Source organism: Ailuropoda melanoleuca, chromosome 1 (assembly GCF_002007445.2).
Source record: "Ailuropoda melanoleuca isolate Jingjing chromosome 1, ASM200744v2, whole genome shotgun sequence".
NCBI lineage: Eukaryota > Metazoa > Chordata > Mammalia > Carnivora > Ursidae > Ailuropoda > Ailuropoda melanoleuca.
The window spans coordinates 202164567-202181697 of NC_048218.1; the positions used below are offsets into that span (position 1 = coordinate 202164567).

General features: G+C 35.5%; 1 protein-coding gene across 11 annotated transcripts in view; it reads right to left on the reverse strand.

The window, feature by feature from the left end:
* The window catches only part of TPK1 (thiamin pyrophosphokinase 1), a 341792-nt gene that overhangs the window by 264905 nt on the left and 59756 nt on the right, over positions 1–17131 (reverse strand). For all 11 annotated transcript variants that reach the window (XR_004619106.1, XM_034638916.1, XM_011228209.3 and 8 more), the window contains one exon: positions 4895–4966. Coding sequence is in view for 8 of the 11 variants with exons in the window: in XM_034638916.1 (XP_034494807.1) it covers positions 4895–4966 (72 nt within the window). In the remaining 3 variants the exon portion in view is untranslated. The remainder of the gene's footprint in view (positions 1–4894; positions 4967–17131) is intronic.

Consider the following 17131-nt stretch of genomic DNA (forward strand, 5'->3'; position numbering starts at 1 on the left):
GCAGGCCCTCCTGAGCAGGAAGACTGACACAGGGCTCGATCCCAGGACCCTGAGGCAAAGGCAGTCGCTTAATCAACTGAGCCACCCAGACGCCCCACAAACGTCAGTTTTTATCATTTCAATCATTAAACACATAAGAAGAAATAGCTGTGAGAGAGGAGGCCCGAGAGGAGAAAAACTGCAGCGTATGTAGAAACACACTCTTTTAAGAGATGGACTAGGACTTCCAGAGTCAGCTGTTAGAGTAGCATTAAGGTGATTTCAAAATTGTAAGGTAATTATCAAAATACATGTTTCCCTGGAAATCCCTCTAACAGGGATAAAGTATACAAATAAATGTAATAAGATTAAAAGAGAGATTGATACCAAGGTATATGAAAGCAAACCAATCAATAGTTTCAATCTACACCTAAAAATGGCGTGTATTCAATTTCTCTTATTTTAAGGAGAATAATCACACTGGATACCAGAAATAAGGCAGAGATCCCACTGAACAGAAAAATGGGAATAGAAAAAGGGGAAAAAAAAAGAATCTTATATAAATTTGCTAATTTTGGCTGAGCTTAACCTCAAATAACCAGGTAAAAAGCAGCTTACCAAGTCCTGGAGTATACAATTTATAAAGGAAAGGGTTTGTACAACAAAACTATCAAAGCAAGGTGACTTAACAGATTCCTACATCATTTAAAACTTAAATCTGATGGCAATACTAATTACTAGCACAAGATCAGTTAATTCGTAGAGCAAGTCAGAATTCTATTAAGAACTGATTTATATAAGATGTTTTTATTTTAAAAAGAAAGAAAAAGGCATATAGACATGACCAAAGTATAGTCAATCAAATATATGATAATTTCAACTACTTAAGAAACAAGGATGAGCAAGTTCATTCTAAGGATTTGTGGCTCCCAAAGCCTCTGACGTGCCTTGGTGAGGAAGCACCTGTATCTGTGCTCCCCTAATTCAACTGTAGCCACAACTAAGAGCCGGCCATTACATTCCCAGCTTTGGACCCAATGCCTGACCTAGAATGGCCTCAGCAAGCCATCAGTTACAAATGAACCAGAAGGGAAAACACTGATGTTATCAAATCAAAGACCTTGTTTCTATTTTGATTCACATATGCTGCGTGGGTGTCCTTTTAACCTCAAAGATCTGCCCCATTTGTCAAATGTTTTATGGCTTAAAGCCTCATCGGCAATGAACCCAAGTATGGTGCCCACACCCTGGCATGATCTGAAGGTTTGTTATCAGAGAACTGAAAAAGAAGGAAATCAAGTTAAGAAAACTAACTCCTTTTAGAAGAAAAGAGTGTCACGCTGTAGAAAAGCACCTGGCATCACTGTAATCTGAGAATCTATTCATAATCTCATTTACATGGTCACTATGTTCTATGGATCAAATGGAAAAGACAGAAGAGCCATGAGCTCACATTAAAAATGAAGATACATTTTAATAAGTCAAACTCCTAGGAACTTGATATTTGGTCCATCTAAAACTTCATCCCAGGTAAGTGAATGTCAGATTTTTTATTTCTGGTTTTTTGTTTTTTCTTTTTAATTTTATATAACTCAGATCCCTCCTACTACCTTTGAAGACCTTGGTAAGCATGGTGATCCCAAGTGGAGAATACCTGATCTACAAAAGAAATAAGCAGAATCCTTCAAACACAGACCTCCCTATTTTTCTTCACTTCTCACATATTTCAGGATGAGAAAGACATTTATTGGAAGAGAACGTCCGCCTCAAAAAAAAAAAAAAAGGTAAAAAATCTGATGGCAATATCCATTCACAAATACCAATAAACTTTGATAGTTACAGAAAAGTTAGATAGTAGCTATAGTTCTTTCTGCCTTTTCACCTATCTACATACCTCTGTACTTATTTTATATCAACAGATTAAACTGAGTATACAAACTGCTGGGACAGGTAGGGATTAAAATGACCAAGACCTATAACCAAGAAAATCACTAAAAGTGCATGAGGTATCAAAGAGAAAATATATTTAAAAACTTCTCTACTTTTAATCTCCCTTGAATCCCTTCTTTAGTCAATTATGCAATTATTAAATTAAAATAAATTGCATAACCTGTCATATAAACATCACAGGGCAAAACTAATAAATAAACCTTCAAAACAGTTTTTCCCCTTAAAGGAATCTCAGAAAATCCCTACTTGCCAGAAGTCCTTAGCATAGATTATAAAGTTAAATTATCAATTTCATATGAAAGACTTACATTGTGCAGCAGCCTCCAAATTTTGTCTTTGTTTTGATGTAATAGTGTGGATTTCACCCCTTGATTTCCATTCTTCACAAATCTTCAGACTTGTTACAGAAAATGTCATGCATTCAGGACAGAGTAGCCGTGGCAAGGTTGTCTGGGGCCCTTAACATGCTGAAATTCCAACCGCAACACTGCCTTCGTCCCTGGCCCTCAAGACCTCTCTATACTTTTCTCTAGGCCTCTCTCTTTTGTTAAGATCAGCAACTCAAGCTCAAAGTTCCCCTCTTTTTCTTTTTTTACTTATATTTGTTTCGTTTTTGTTTTTGTTTTCTCTTTTCAAATTTTTATTTAAATTCTCGTTAGTTAACATACAGTGCAATACTGGTTTCAGGAGTAGAATAAGTGATTCATACAACACCCAGTGCTCATCATAACAAGTGCCCTCCTTTAATACCCAGTATTTTTAAAAAGATCTATTTTAGAGAGACAGTGTGCATGCTTACACGTGAGGGGAGAGAAAACCTCGAGCAGACCCCCCCCAGGTGTGAAGCCCGGCACAAGGTTCAATCTCACAACCCTGAGATCATGACCTGAGCCAAAACCAAGAGTTGGACACTCAACCGATTGAGCCAATACACAGGCACCCAATACACATTTTTTTTTTTTTTTACTTTTATTTGGAAAAAGAGCAACACAAAACAGGACACTACAAACAAAAAAAGTCACAGCTTCTGTTGTGAGAATCACAAAAACCCTATTCTACCTTTCCTCAGTACTTATGAATAGATCTACTTTTTATAATGGTTAATGGATCCAGAGAGCCAAGAATTATCCTGGACATATATATGAAAGTACATTTCAATAACCTAAAGAAAAGTTATTTTGAAAACGAGACTTACACCTAACCATTTCAGTCCATGTCACATTTAGGTGTCTTTAGTTCTCTCCATGTATACAAACTGACCTAGTGTTCATTTTCTTTAAAGACTATTTGAGAAAGAGAGAGCGCAAGCACAATGTGGGGGGCAGGTCAGAAGGAGGAGCAGACTCCCCTCTGAGCAGGGAGCCCAATGGGGGACTAGATCCCAGGACTCTAGGATCCTGACCTGAGTTGGTGGCAGTTGCTTAACCGGCTGAGCCACCCAGGTGCCCCTCTACCGTTCATTTTTAACGCAAATCAAATAAATCGTTGGTGTACATCTGGCATGAAACTTTTTCAAATCCAATTCACTGCAGGAAACTAATGCAATGAGAAACTTCAGTCAGTTCAAAACTCTACATCATTTCACACTATGGACAAGATAGGACCCTTCAGCCTCCGAAATGAGACTTCCTAGATGTAGTTTTCCCTACCCAAGGTTTCCAGCAGTTCCTATCAATCATTATTTTATTTTTAAGATGTGCAATAAAACACAGCTGTTCACACACTCTCCTAAAAATATAAAATCTGATAAGTTCAGATAAAAAGGAATGTGCCTCATCAGTTTACTTTGGTATTTATTAGCAATATGAATCATACCAAATTCACTCTTTCACAGTTGTAATTACTAAGCAATTATATGCCAGACACACCACTAGGCACTGATGTGACAACCAAAAGACCTTTCTGACGGTACCTGAATAACAACCTGACTACAAGCAAGTGAGAAGTTCTAGGAAAGTGAAGTTACTGGTTAAATGGCTTTCCAACTTCCAGTGCAGTAACAATGTGACATTTTCAGTTGACTAACATAAAGATAGCTAAATTTAGAATAAAGCGTTTTCACGGTAATCACATAGGACAAGAAAAAATCATTATACAAAATCATCCATTATGATCTATTCCTTCCAGTATCACAACTACCTCTGTCCGCAGATGTGAGCTTATTGATATAACAGGCTTGCATTCTAAGACACATAGCCTTGATGCTGAGGATAGTAAAGAATTCAGCAGTAAGAGAGAATCATCTGAAATATGCATCGGTATACCAAAAATCACGTTCTTCTGCCTATCTAATTTGGCTTAAAATTTTACATTGCTAACCTTAGTAGAAGTATCCCTTTGAAAAAAGCTCAAGATTTCATGGAAGAGCACAGGTTCAAAACAGTAAATGATATTTAATACTATTTTCTAGCCTAGAGCTAAAGCTATAAAAATCAAAGAATAATGTAAGAAATAGTTAATAAAATCTGTTTCTCACAGGAAAACTCACAGAAGTATTAATTCTGCAAAACTACTGCATGTTTATATTTTTCGGCATCCCCAGAGGTTCTAACATACTGTTAGTCTTTTTTTTTTTTTAAATCTGGTCACCCTGTCGATACCTTGTTGTTAGATGCTAGGATGAGTGAAGTTTGAGGATGCTTTTTATTGCTGCTCATGCCAAAACTATTTACACTTCAACAAACCCTTAGCGAGTACTCAGGATTTACATCCACAGCGTTGATACATGAAATACGGTGTGGTGATGCTACATTGTAATTCTGTCCTTGGGGGACCATCCTGTGGAAACCACCCATAGAAACCACTTAACAGAGCAGATCCATTCTTTTGATAATTCAATAATTATATCACTTTGTTCTAAGTTCAACTTTTTGGTATTGTAGTTAGATTCTGGAATATTTAATAGTCATATTAGTCCTAAATAGATTAAGAAAATAAAGAAATAATAAATGCTAATTAAGATTACCTTTGCTCCAAAGATGACGAACACATTTGTCCAGAGGCTGATTCAGAACCACAAGGCAGTATTTCAACTTGCCTATGGAAATAAAAGAAGTAAAATAAGTAGGTAAACAGAGTCCTCTGTTCCCCTCATTTGAGTCTGGAATTGCACTCTATGAATACAGATTTTCAATCTCCACAGAACTAAATTTCAACCACTGCTAATTTCTCATACTTCCATCTTAAAAGACACCATAGTTTAACTAGATCTACTGTATCTAACATGTCTGTCCAACATTACTGTATTACTGAGGAATTGATCATGAAAACAATTTATCATAAAAACAATCGGGTAAGCTGCTTTTTGTAGGGGATGAGGGGCAAAAATGGTCTTAAAATGAATTCTCATCCTTATGAGATATCCACCCCTTTGACACAACTAGTCTTCTATCTGGCTGGTCCAACACCATCCTGACATTATTATTACTGGAGTTTTCACACTCATTCTCATTTATTTTCTCTCTCCTACCCTGTCTCTCTCTCCTCCCCATACAAAACTTTTTGTGTGTATGCACAGAATCCCACTAACTCTCTTCATGACTCTTTTGCTCCAACTTTTTAGATGACACTCAAAAGATGAAGACACTCAAAAGACAGAGAAAAGTTACTTCTCTAACAGTCATTCTAAGTCCTTTATAATGTACTAAAAATAGTGCAAAGCAAAATGCAATCAGGCTGTTGAAAACCTGTCATTCAGCTCAGTCCAAGCACTCCATTTCATTTATGGAAGAGAAATGTTTGTTTGGTGATAAGAAAAATTAATTTTTTAAGCAATCTCAGTGTTAGAAATGGAATGTGATAAGGAAATGAAAAGGGGATGCCACCATCCACAGCACACATTCTTAAGTGCTGATGATAGAGCAGGCACTGAGAGTACAAAGAGGCATAAGATTACAGAGTATCTGTGAGATAAAACATTCATAATAAAGAGGATTTATTCTACAATACAATACAACACAAGTATATGAAAAGGACCAGGTGATACAAAGATGAGTATGGCAGGAGTTCAAAGCCCAGAGAGTCAACAAGGTCTGGTGTCATCCTAGAAATCTTGTGAAATGCAGATTTCTGAACTTGATCTTAAAAGGAAAAAAAAGTTGAAAAGAATAAAGGAATGGGCATTCCAGACAAGGAAAACACCACACAGGAAATTGCTATCCTTTACCATTAGGGTTACCACCATGCAGTTTCAGAAGCAATGCCTTAATGACAGGAACCCAAGACACTAACACAAACATCCCAGATTTCATACTGCTTAAATAGACAGAGGAGTTGAAGTTTGGGCACCCAAGGAGTATTTAAAAGGGCTGCAGAAATGAGTAGTAAAAGCAATTTGTGTCTATTTGGTAATCATGCATACAGAAATAATAGCCACGGTCGAAGAGCAGCCTAGCAGCTAAGATATTGCAAAGAAAAGGCAGAGACAAAAGAACAAAGAAGGAAAGCAATATCATACTGTTTGGCTCACCACTACAGAGCTGAAGGACATCAACAAAGGAAATGCAGAAGGAAAGCCAGAAAGGTACAAGAACGAAGAGGGCATTTCCCAGAATGCGCTGTCAATAACACAGCGTGCTCTAGAGATGTCACAGAGACTAAACAACCAGAAAAGGCCAATGAGGAGTGTAAATCTCAAAGCAAAATCTGAAAAGTCACAGTGGGAGCCTCAAGACAGGGAAGAGAACAAGGAGTTAGTAAACCAGGGGAAGAGATGCCTCCTCTTAAAAAATAAAAAGTGAACGATGAGAAATGAAGGGAAAATGTCAGCAAAGTTGAGAGAAGATTTTTTAAACATAGAAACACTCTTATACTCTGAAGAGGAATAAAGGCTGGGATTCATTCATTCATTTAGCAGGCATATGAGAGCACAATATACTCCTGTTCAGGCACCGCTGAGCTTGCAGCCCTCCTCAGACTTACAGCCTATGGATGAGAATCAATACCTATCAAGATCGAGGTACATGGAGACACACAGAGACACACAGAACCGAGGCAGAGATGGAGTATGGCTGACTTATAGTAGACAAAACCAAAGTGAGAATATGGAATTACAGTGCAATGTGAACCATTTTAAAACAACTACTGTGAGAAGCCATTACAAAAGGTGACAGTCCACAATTTTAAAACTACGTCTTTATTTGGAGTTCACTACAATTAGAGGACATCAGGTCCATCTCTAATTTCAGGACTCTTCCCACTAACTCTGGAGAGGGGAAGCAGGAGTAGGCATAAACAAGTTAAGACAGTGATGACAGGGGGTTTGAGAATTGGCAAAGTCACTTGTCAAGAGGTGAAGAGAATCCAGGACACTCCTTTGGGCCACATTACTGTGAAGGATTGTGGCAGAGACCAGTAACTGCCTAAGGATGTTCTTTCTCTTTTTTAACAACAGAATCCTGAGGGGGTTTTCATTTTGTTTCATTTTTGGTTTTTACTGTGTTTTGCTTTCTGTTTTTTGTTTTACTGGGCACAGTACTCTCCAGGTGAAAAACTATATCCCCCAGACTTCTTTGTGGCAAAATGGAGTTTTAAGATTAAGTCTGGCCAAGGAGACGTATATTAGACCTTTATAAGTCACTTATAGGGAGTCTCCTTAAAACGGAAGGGGCCCGATCCTCTGTTTCCTTTCTTCCTCCATCCTGCCACCTGGATCAAGGATTGAGGAATCGCTGAATAAAATTTTAGCAGCCACCTAGGATCATCAAAACAAGAGCAACAGCCTGAAGGAGGCTGGACCCCCCGTGACTCCATGAAGCAAGCCTCCATCCTACCACTTCATTGTCTGCTTACAGACTTCTTTAATGTGAAGAAAACTAAACGTGGGTTTTAAGTCACTGTTATCTGGGGTTTCCTTATCTTGTAGAGAAAAACTGAATTTTAATTAATGCAATGATCAGGCTGGGTTGAGATAATCTAGATAGGAATTAGAAGAGGACTTTAAAGAAGAACAGGCATGCATCAAAATGCAAGAAGGAAAACTTTAACCCATTCATTCACTCAACATGGATGGAACATCAATATAAGAAATTCATAGCCTGGGGGGCGCTCGGGTGGCTCAATCGGTTAAGCGTCCCACTCTTGATTTTGGCTCAGGTCAGGATCTCAGGGTGGTGACATCCAACACCCCCTCTCAACCTCCCCACCCCCAGGACTCCTCACTGGAGGGAGGGGTGGCTGCTTGAGATTCTGTCCTTCTCCCCCCTCACTTGGCTCTCTTTCTCCCTAAATAAATCTTTTTAATAAATAAATCTCTCTCTAAATAAATCTTTTTTAAAAAAATTCAAAGCCTGACACATGCTAAGGACTTAATATTATGTTAATGGCAAGGAGTTAGTAATTTGGATAAACCAATGGTCTTTTAATATTCGACAAGGTCTGGACTGCTAAAAACAAAAAAAGTTGTCAACAATATGATATGTATATTTAAATGAATGAATGAAACCACCTTCAGTCACAGATTCTTTGATATGTAAACTCAGCATTTTTGTGGCTCTAAGAGAAGTGTGATGAGGGGGAAAGGCTTTATTATCCACATTACTGCTCCTCTAAACCAACACTTTTCACTAAGGTAATATCTGTGAAGGCATTTTTGAAAAGAATGATGCAGTATGAAAACGTATGGTACAGTTAAGATTAAGTTTTAAAAATCAAGAATTAACTACTTTAGCAATTTCTGTATATAACATATATAGGTTAATCTCGTTCTACCTACAGGTCCTTAGGTACTAGGACCTGATACTTTTTCCTTGTCTCATCTAGTCTCCTCTGGCATTTTAACCTGATGAACTCAGTTTGACATTCACATCAACTCAAAGCCCTCATGATTACTAATCCACAGGTTGCAGAAAAAGTAGCATCCAAACTACCTATTGTACCTAAACAGTTCATGGGAGTATATCTCAATGCAGATATTCCAAAATCTGGAACTCCACAACACTCTGGGGTACTAAATCATGGGACACTGCCTTTGGCTCGAAACTTACAGAAATGTATATAAAGAGAGAAAGTCAGGAACGTGTAAATAAGGAAATGGATGGTATTACCTCAAGTATTTCACAAGCTATCACAATGATGCAGTTCTGGGATATACAAACAGATTTAAGAAAAGGCTGTGAAGAACTTCCTCGTTACACTATAAAGACTATAAATTTTTAAATCAAGTAACCCAAGGCAATCTCAAAGAGAAATATAAGAACAGAGGACACGATTTTAAGGGTAAGAGAACGTTTTCTTTACAAAAATATATAATACACTCCATTTTAAAGAACAGAGAACAACGTAGACTGGTTTCAACTCTTCAAATATTAAGTCAGTAGTACTAGAATTGCTTTCTCAAAAGGGTTTCAGTTACAGAAGATGGAAGATCCCCAATCCTGGCTATATCAAAACACAAGTGTCCAAAGGTACCTGGAAATCATGAAGTAAGTACAAAGAGAAATTGCTACAAACAGGATCCTAAGGAGATATGACATAAATATAGCATGGTACCTGAAAGGGACCCAGGAGAAGAAAATTAACATTGGGTAAAAACTAAGGAAGTTTGAATAAATGATGCAACAAATAATAAACGAATACTAATATATTAATACTGGTTCATTAGTTATACAAATGTACCATAATAAAGTAAAATATTAATACAGGAAAAATTGAACATGGTAGGGGGGTTATATGGGAATTCTCTTTACTATTTCAATTTTTCTGTAAGTATAAAGCTGTGTTAAAAAAAAAAAAGGCTATAAATTATTTTAAGTCCTGGAGAAAAGAAAAAAAAAGAACTAAGAACTATTCCATAGAGTAATGATCTGGCAATTACTCCAACAAGGGTCATTAGAGCCTAAAAGTCTGTTCGGACTTCAGGTATAAAGCCAAGAAAAAAGCCCACTACAACAGAAGGCAAAGATAATTCTATTTCATTTTGGAAAACTCTATTAAATCAAGATTTTCTTTTAATTAAAAAATTCAAGGACAACAGAACAGCAAATACCAAGAAATCCAATTTCTTTTTATTTCAGAATTCCAAAGTGAAAATTAGATTGTTTTTAAATCCAATTTACTTAAACAGAAAAAGAAAACATTTCACCAATTTCCCTCACCACCATACCTGCTTCTGGCAACCACCAATCTGTTCTCTGTATCTACAGGTTTTGTTTTGTTTTACATTTCAAATATAGAAGACATCATATGGGATCTTTCTTTTGCTTATTTCACTAAGCATAATGACCTCAAGGTCCATCCATGCTTCAGCAAATGGCAAGATTTCATTCTATTTTATAACTGAATGATTGCATTATATAGATACATAATATGCACACATATACATCTATAAAATAAATATGTATGCATGCACACCAAAATTTCTTTAACCATTCATCCATCAATGGACACTTAGGTTGCTTCCACATCTTGGCTATTGTAAATAATTTTACAATAAACATGGAGATGTTTATAGCTGATCAAATTATAAATTAGTGCTTTTGTTGTCTTTGGATAAATACCCAGAAGTAGAATTGTTGGGTCATATTGTAGCTCTATTCTTAATTTTGAGAGGAATCTCCATACCATTTTCCACAGTGGCTGCACAAATTTATATTGCCACCACCATGCCTGAGGGGTCCCTTTTCTCCACATCCTCACCCAACACTTATTATTTCTTGTCTTTTTGATAATAGCCATTCTAACGGGCACAAGGTCATCATCTCATGGTAGTTTTAATTTGCATTTCCCTGATGATTAATGACAATTAGCATTTTTTCATGTACCTGTTGGTCATCCATGTGTCTTGCTTAGGAAAGGTCTATTCAGGGGTACCTGGCTGGCTCAGTTGGTAGAACATGTGACTCTTGATCTCATGATTCTAAGTTTGAGGCCCATGCTGAGTGCAGAGTTTACTTAAAAATAAACTCTAAAAAAAAAAAAAGAAAAAAGAAAGAAAAAGGTCTTCTGCCCATTTCTTCATTGAGTTGGGTTTTTTTGCTATTGAGTTGTACAAATTGTGTATTTTGGATATTAGTCCCTTATCAGATATATGATTTGCAATTGTTTTTCCCATTCGGTAGGTTGTCTTTTCATTTTGGTGAGCTATCCTTTGCTGCACCGCAACTTTCTAGACATGTCACAACTCATGCTTTCCGTATCAGATTCAAAACTCATTACGAAGACCTATGTCAAGGAGCTTACTACCTATGTTTTCTTCTAGGAGTTTTATGGTTTCAGGTCTTATGTTCGAGTCTCTGACTCATTTTGAGTTTATTTTTTGTGTATGGTGTAAGATAGTGGTCCAGTTTTCTTTTGCTTGTGGATGTCCAATTTTCCCAGCACCATTTATTGAAGAGACTGTCTTCTCCCCACCTGTATATTCATGGCTCCTTTGTCATCAATTAATGACTACATATGTATGGATTTCTTTCTGAGCTCTCTAGTGTGTTCTATTGACCTATCTGTCTGTTTTTATGCCAATACAATACTGTTTTAATTACTATAGCTCTGTAATATATTTTGAAATGAGAGATTGTGATGTATCCAGCTTTGTTTTTTATCAAGATTGCTTTGGCTATGCAGGGTCTTTTGTGCTTCTGCAAAATTTAGGATTGTGTTCTATTTCTGTGAAAAATGCCTTTGGAATGTTGATAGGGATTGCATTAAATCTGTATATTGCTTTAAGTAGTATGGACATTTTAACAATATTAAATCTTCTAGTCCATGAGCATGGAATATCTTTCCATTTATTTGTGCCTTCTTCAATTTCTTTCATCAATGTCTTATAGTTTTCAATATATGGATCTCTCACCTTCTTGGTTAAATTTATTCGTAGGTAATTTATTCTTTTGGACAAAATTGTGAATGGGATTATTCTCTGAATCTCTGATAGTTCATTATATTATATAGAAATGAAACAATTTTGTGTACATCTTTAATGAATCAGTTTATTCTAACAGTTTTTTGGTGGAGTCTTTATGGTTTTCTATATATAATATCACATCATTTGCTAATTTTAACAATTTCCCTTCTTCCTTTCCAACTTGGATGTCTTTTTTCTTTTTCAAGAAGCTTAACTGCTGTGTCTGGAACTTCCAGTATTATGTTGAGTATAAGTGGTGAGAATGGGCATCCCTGTCTTCTTCCTGACCTTAGAGGAAAAGCTTTCAGCTTTTCACAGTTGTCATATATGGCCTTTATTATGAAGTGTGTTTCCTCTATATCCACTTTCTTGAGTTTTTATATAAATGGATGTTGAATTTTGTCAAATCCTTTTTCTTTATCTTATCGAGATGATCTCAGGATTTTTATCCTTCATTTTGTTAATGTGGTGTGTCATGTTGACTGATCTATGGATGAACCATCCTTGCATTCCTGGAATAAATCCCACTTGATCACCATGTATGATCCTTTCATATATTGTTGAATTCGATGTGCTAATATTTTATTGAGGATTTTTAAATCTATGTTTATCAGGGATATTAGGCTGTACTTTTCTTGTGGCATCCTTGTCTGGTTTTGGTATTAGGATAATGCTGGCCTTGTAAAATGAGTAGGGAAGAATTCCCTCCTCCTCTATTTTTTCTAAGATTTTTAGAAGAATTGATATTAACTTTGATTGTTTTAGAACTTAACCTGTAAAGCCATTCTGGTACTGGACTTTGTTGGAAGGTTTTTGATAACTGAGTCAATCTTCTTACTAGTAATTGACTGGTTCATATTTTGTATTTCATCATTATTCAGTCTTGGTAGGTTTTACGTTTCTAGAGATTTACCTATTTCTTTTAGGTTGTCCAATTTGTTGGCATATAGTTGTTCATAGTCTCTTATCCTTTGTATTTCTGTAGTACCAGCTGTAACAGCTTCTCTTTCATTTCTGATTTTATTTGAATCCTCTTTTTTTTCCCTTGGTGAGTCTATCTGAAGGTTTATCAATTGTGTTTATCTTTTCAAAGAATGAGCTCTTACTTTCATTGATCTTTTCTATTGTCTTTGTAGTCTCTATTTCATTTATTTCTGTTCTCGTCTTTGTTAATTCCCTCCTTCTACTAACTTTGGGCTTCACTTTTTCTTTTCTAGTTTTTCGAGGTGTAGTTAGGTTGTTTATTTGAGACTTTCATTTGGGGTAGGCATTCATCATTATGAACTTCCCTCTTTGAACTGCTTTTGCTGCATCCCATAAATTTTGGTAGGTTACATTTTCATTTTCACATGTCTCAAGGTGTTTCTCGTTTGATTTCTTCTGACTCATTGGTTGCTCAGTAGCATGTTATTTAATCTCTATGCTTTTGTGAATTTTTCAGTTTTCTTCATGTAATTAATTTCTAGTTTGATACCACTGCGGTCAGAAGAGCAACTTGATATAATTTCAATCATTTTAAATTTATTAAGACTTGTTTTGTGACCTACCATATGATTATCTTGGAAAATATTCCATGTACATTTGAGGAAAATTTATATTCTGTTGCTTTTGCATAAAAATGTTCCATACATATATGTTAAATACAGCTAACATGCCCTTCAAAGCCAATGTTTCCTTACTGATTTTCTGTCTGGATGATCTATCCATTAATATAAGTGGGATACTAAATTCCCCAACTCTTATCACATTGCTGTCTCTCACTTTGGGTCTGTTAATATACATACAGAGTAGATCCTATTCACATCTCTAAATCAATGATTTAAAAAAATGCAATCTTACAGCTTACCGTAAAAGGTGTACGGTTTGTTTTTGGTTTTGTTTTTTGTCATTGAAAAAGAAACTGAGACCTAATTATATTTAACATGTAGAGGAGCACTAGCACCTCACTTGTCCTTGTAGTAGATGGTCATGAGTTATTGTGAGATTTCCTAAGGAAAAAGTGTTAGCTCCACACAAAGGCATAAGCAGTGCACTCTTATTCACTTCTCTCTCAATATATTATGATGATGCAGTTTACCTGTGCCCAGTAAAATAAAATGACACATTTTTACATGAACTAATCTTCACAAATGGCTGATTAACTGAAAAATATTCAACATGTATTGAAGATAATACAAATTCTGCAAAAGCATAATTGCACAGGAAAATGACAGAACTAATCATTCCTACCTCCTAAAATTAGCTCTTAAGTTTCAAATACAAACTTACCAGTTTTGAGAAGACCCTAGTGGATGGAAGGAGGGAGAAAAGAGGGGAAAAAGGGAAAGAATGATAGGAAAAGGAAGTAAGGAGAGAAGAAAAAAAGGATGATAGTAAGATATAAATTTTGGATTTACATCAAATATCACAAACGAATAAATTTACCCTTAAGTATACAGAGAAGTAGGTATCAACCTCATTGTATATCAGCAACACAGATCTTTTTAAAAAGTCAATCTCCTTCCCTAGAAATTCTGATTCAACATGCTGGCAGTTAGGCCCGTGCATCATGATTTTTTCAAAACCACCATAAGAGAGTTTAATAGGTAATCGAAGTTGAGAACCATTTGTATGATGCCTTGAGATATTAACTAATGATAGTAGAAAGCCATCATTAATAGCATTTTTTTTTTAAAGTAGGCTCCATGCTAGGTCAATATGAGATCTAGCTCATGACCCTGAGATCAAGACCTGAGCTGAGATCAAGAGTTGGACACTCAAATGACAGCCTCCCAGGTGCCCCAACAGCATCATTATTTTTAACTACTATTTCATATTTATCATATTCTTTTAAATTGCTGTTTTCTGAAATTTTTATGTATATATCAATAATTATTTGTAACTTTATTAACATAAATTGGTTTTTTCTTTAACCAATGTGGTATGAGATCAAAAAAGAACTGAAGACCAGCACTCTAAATGGAAATACACTGAAATAAAACACAATTTGCAATAGAAAAATATTACTGAAGTGCATTAGCAAGTTATCAAGTGTTTAATGTTCGATATCTGTTTAAAAAAATTTACTGGAAGTCAGATAAAATTAAATACAGACAAAACACATGCCAGTCATTATATGTAACAGCTATGTTGTCAGAGGACCAAGGACCACTATTACAAATCTCATCCCTATAAGTATTTCAGTTAAACAATAAAAACTCTAGGGTACTGAATTTCATTTCTGTACTGTACCAACTTCTGTATTTAAAAGCAAGATTTTTTTCTCAAGTGTGCACAGGGAAATCAAAACTGTCAAGTCAATTCATTCTTTGAGGAAGTAAATTGCATATGGAAAAAGCAGAGCTATTAAAAAACTCTGAACAAATATTTCATACCAGTCTATTAAAATCATCAAATTACCAATGGATTAATCATTGGTAAATCATATATAAGAAATCGCTTCAGAGAAAGTAAGGAGTAGACATAAACAGATACCTCCCTGAGAAATCCCTTGCTCTACCCACCAAAAGTGACCAGTCAATATACCCCAGCTGCACTAGCATAATAAATGTCCCCTTCTATTACCAAAGGACCCTGGTTTAAGGGATAAGTTAGATGGTCTTTCTGCCATCTACCTTCACTTCTACCCCATCTTTTTTTCAGTCTTCAGCAAAACTCCCTTCAATAAGGTTTTTATCCACCGCCTCCTGGAAATAACAATTGTCTCAGTCATCAGTGACTTTCTATTCTAAAATTCAACAGCTAAATAAAGTTATTCCATCATATATATATATATATATATACACACACACACACACACACACAATTCTTTATCCATTCATCCATCCATAGACACTTAGGTTACTTCCATATCTTGGGTATTATAAATAATGCTGCAACAAACATGGAGATGTTTATGTTTTTCTGAGTATTTTTGTTTTTGAATAAATACCCAGAAATGGAATTGCTGGGTCATAAAGTCTTATTTTTGTGAGGAACCTCCATACCGTTTTCAAAGGTGGCTGCACCAATTTATATTGCCACCAACAGTACAAAAGAGTTCCCCTTTCTCCATATGATTTGCAATTGTTTTCTCCTATTCAGTAGGTTGTCTTTTTCACTTTGGTAATGCTATCCTCTGTTGTGCAGCTTTTTAGGTTGATATCCCAACTGATGCTTTGGTATCAGATTAAAAAAAAAAATTATCACCAAGACCAATGTCAAGGAGCTTACTGCCTATGTTTTCTTCAGGAGTTTTATGAATTCAGGTTTTACATTTAAGTCTAATCCATTTTGAGTTTATTTTTTGTATATGGTATAAGATAGTGGTCTCATTTTATTCTTTTGCATGTGGCTGTCCAGTTTTCCCAACACTATTTATTGAAGAGACTTTCCTTCCCCCATTTAATATTCATGGCTTCTTTGTCATTAATTAATTGACTACATAAGCATGGGTTTATTTCTGGGCTCCTTATTCTTTCCAGTGACCTTTATGTCTGTTTTTATGCTAATATCACATCGTTTTGATTACTACAGCTTTCTAATATAATTTGAAATCAGGGAATGTGATGCCTTTAGCTTTGCTTTTCTTCCTCAAGATTACTTTCACTATTCAGGGTCTTTCATGGTCCCATACTAGTTTTGGTTTGTGAGTTCTATTTCCGTGAAAAATGCCATTGGAATTTTGATAGGGATTACATTAAATCTGTATGTTCCCCTGGGCAGTATAGGAATTTTAACAGTATTAATTCTTCTACTCCATGAGCACAGAATAGCTTTAGATTCATTTGTGTCTTCTCCACTTTCTTTCATCACGTACTATAGTTTTTAGTTCACATATCTTTTACCTCCTTGGTTAAATTTATTCCTAAGCATTTTATTCCTCTTGATGCAACTGTAAATGAACGGTTTTCTTAATTTCTCTGATAGTTCATTATTACAGGGGGAAAAAAAACAGATTTTTTGTGTATTGATTTTGTATCCTACAACTTTACTGAATTTATTAGTTCTACCAGTTTTTTGATGGAGTCTTTAGACTTTTATATACATAATATGTCATTTTGAAATTGTGACAGTTTTACAGCCGCCTTTCCAATTTGGATGCCTTTTATATATTTTTCTTGCCTAATTGCTCTGGCTAGGATGTCCAATACTATGTTGAATAAGTGGTATCTTGATCATCATAAATTAAGAAAAATCCAAAGAAACTGGAAATACTCTGCAGAAACGCAACTAAATAATTAAAGAGTTTGGAAAAAAAATTTTTTTGAGGTTAGATTAAGGTTTTTCAAGTTAAATGGAGGTTTATATTTAGTACCAATTTAGGAAATAAAAAAATCCACATATTACATCAGAGAGCCTACAAACCTTGTTCTCTAGTTATTA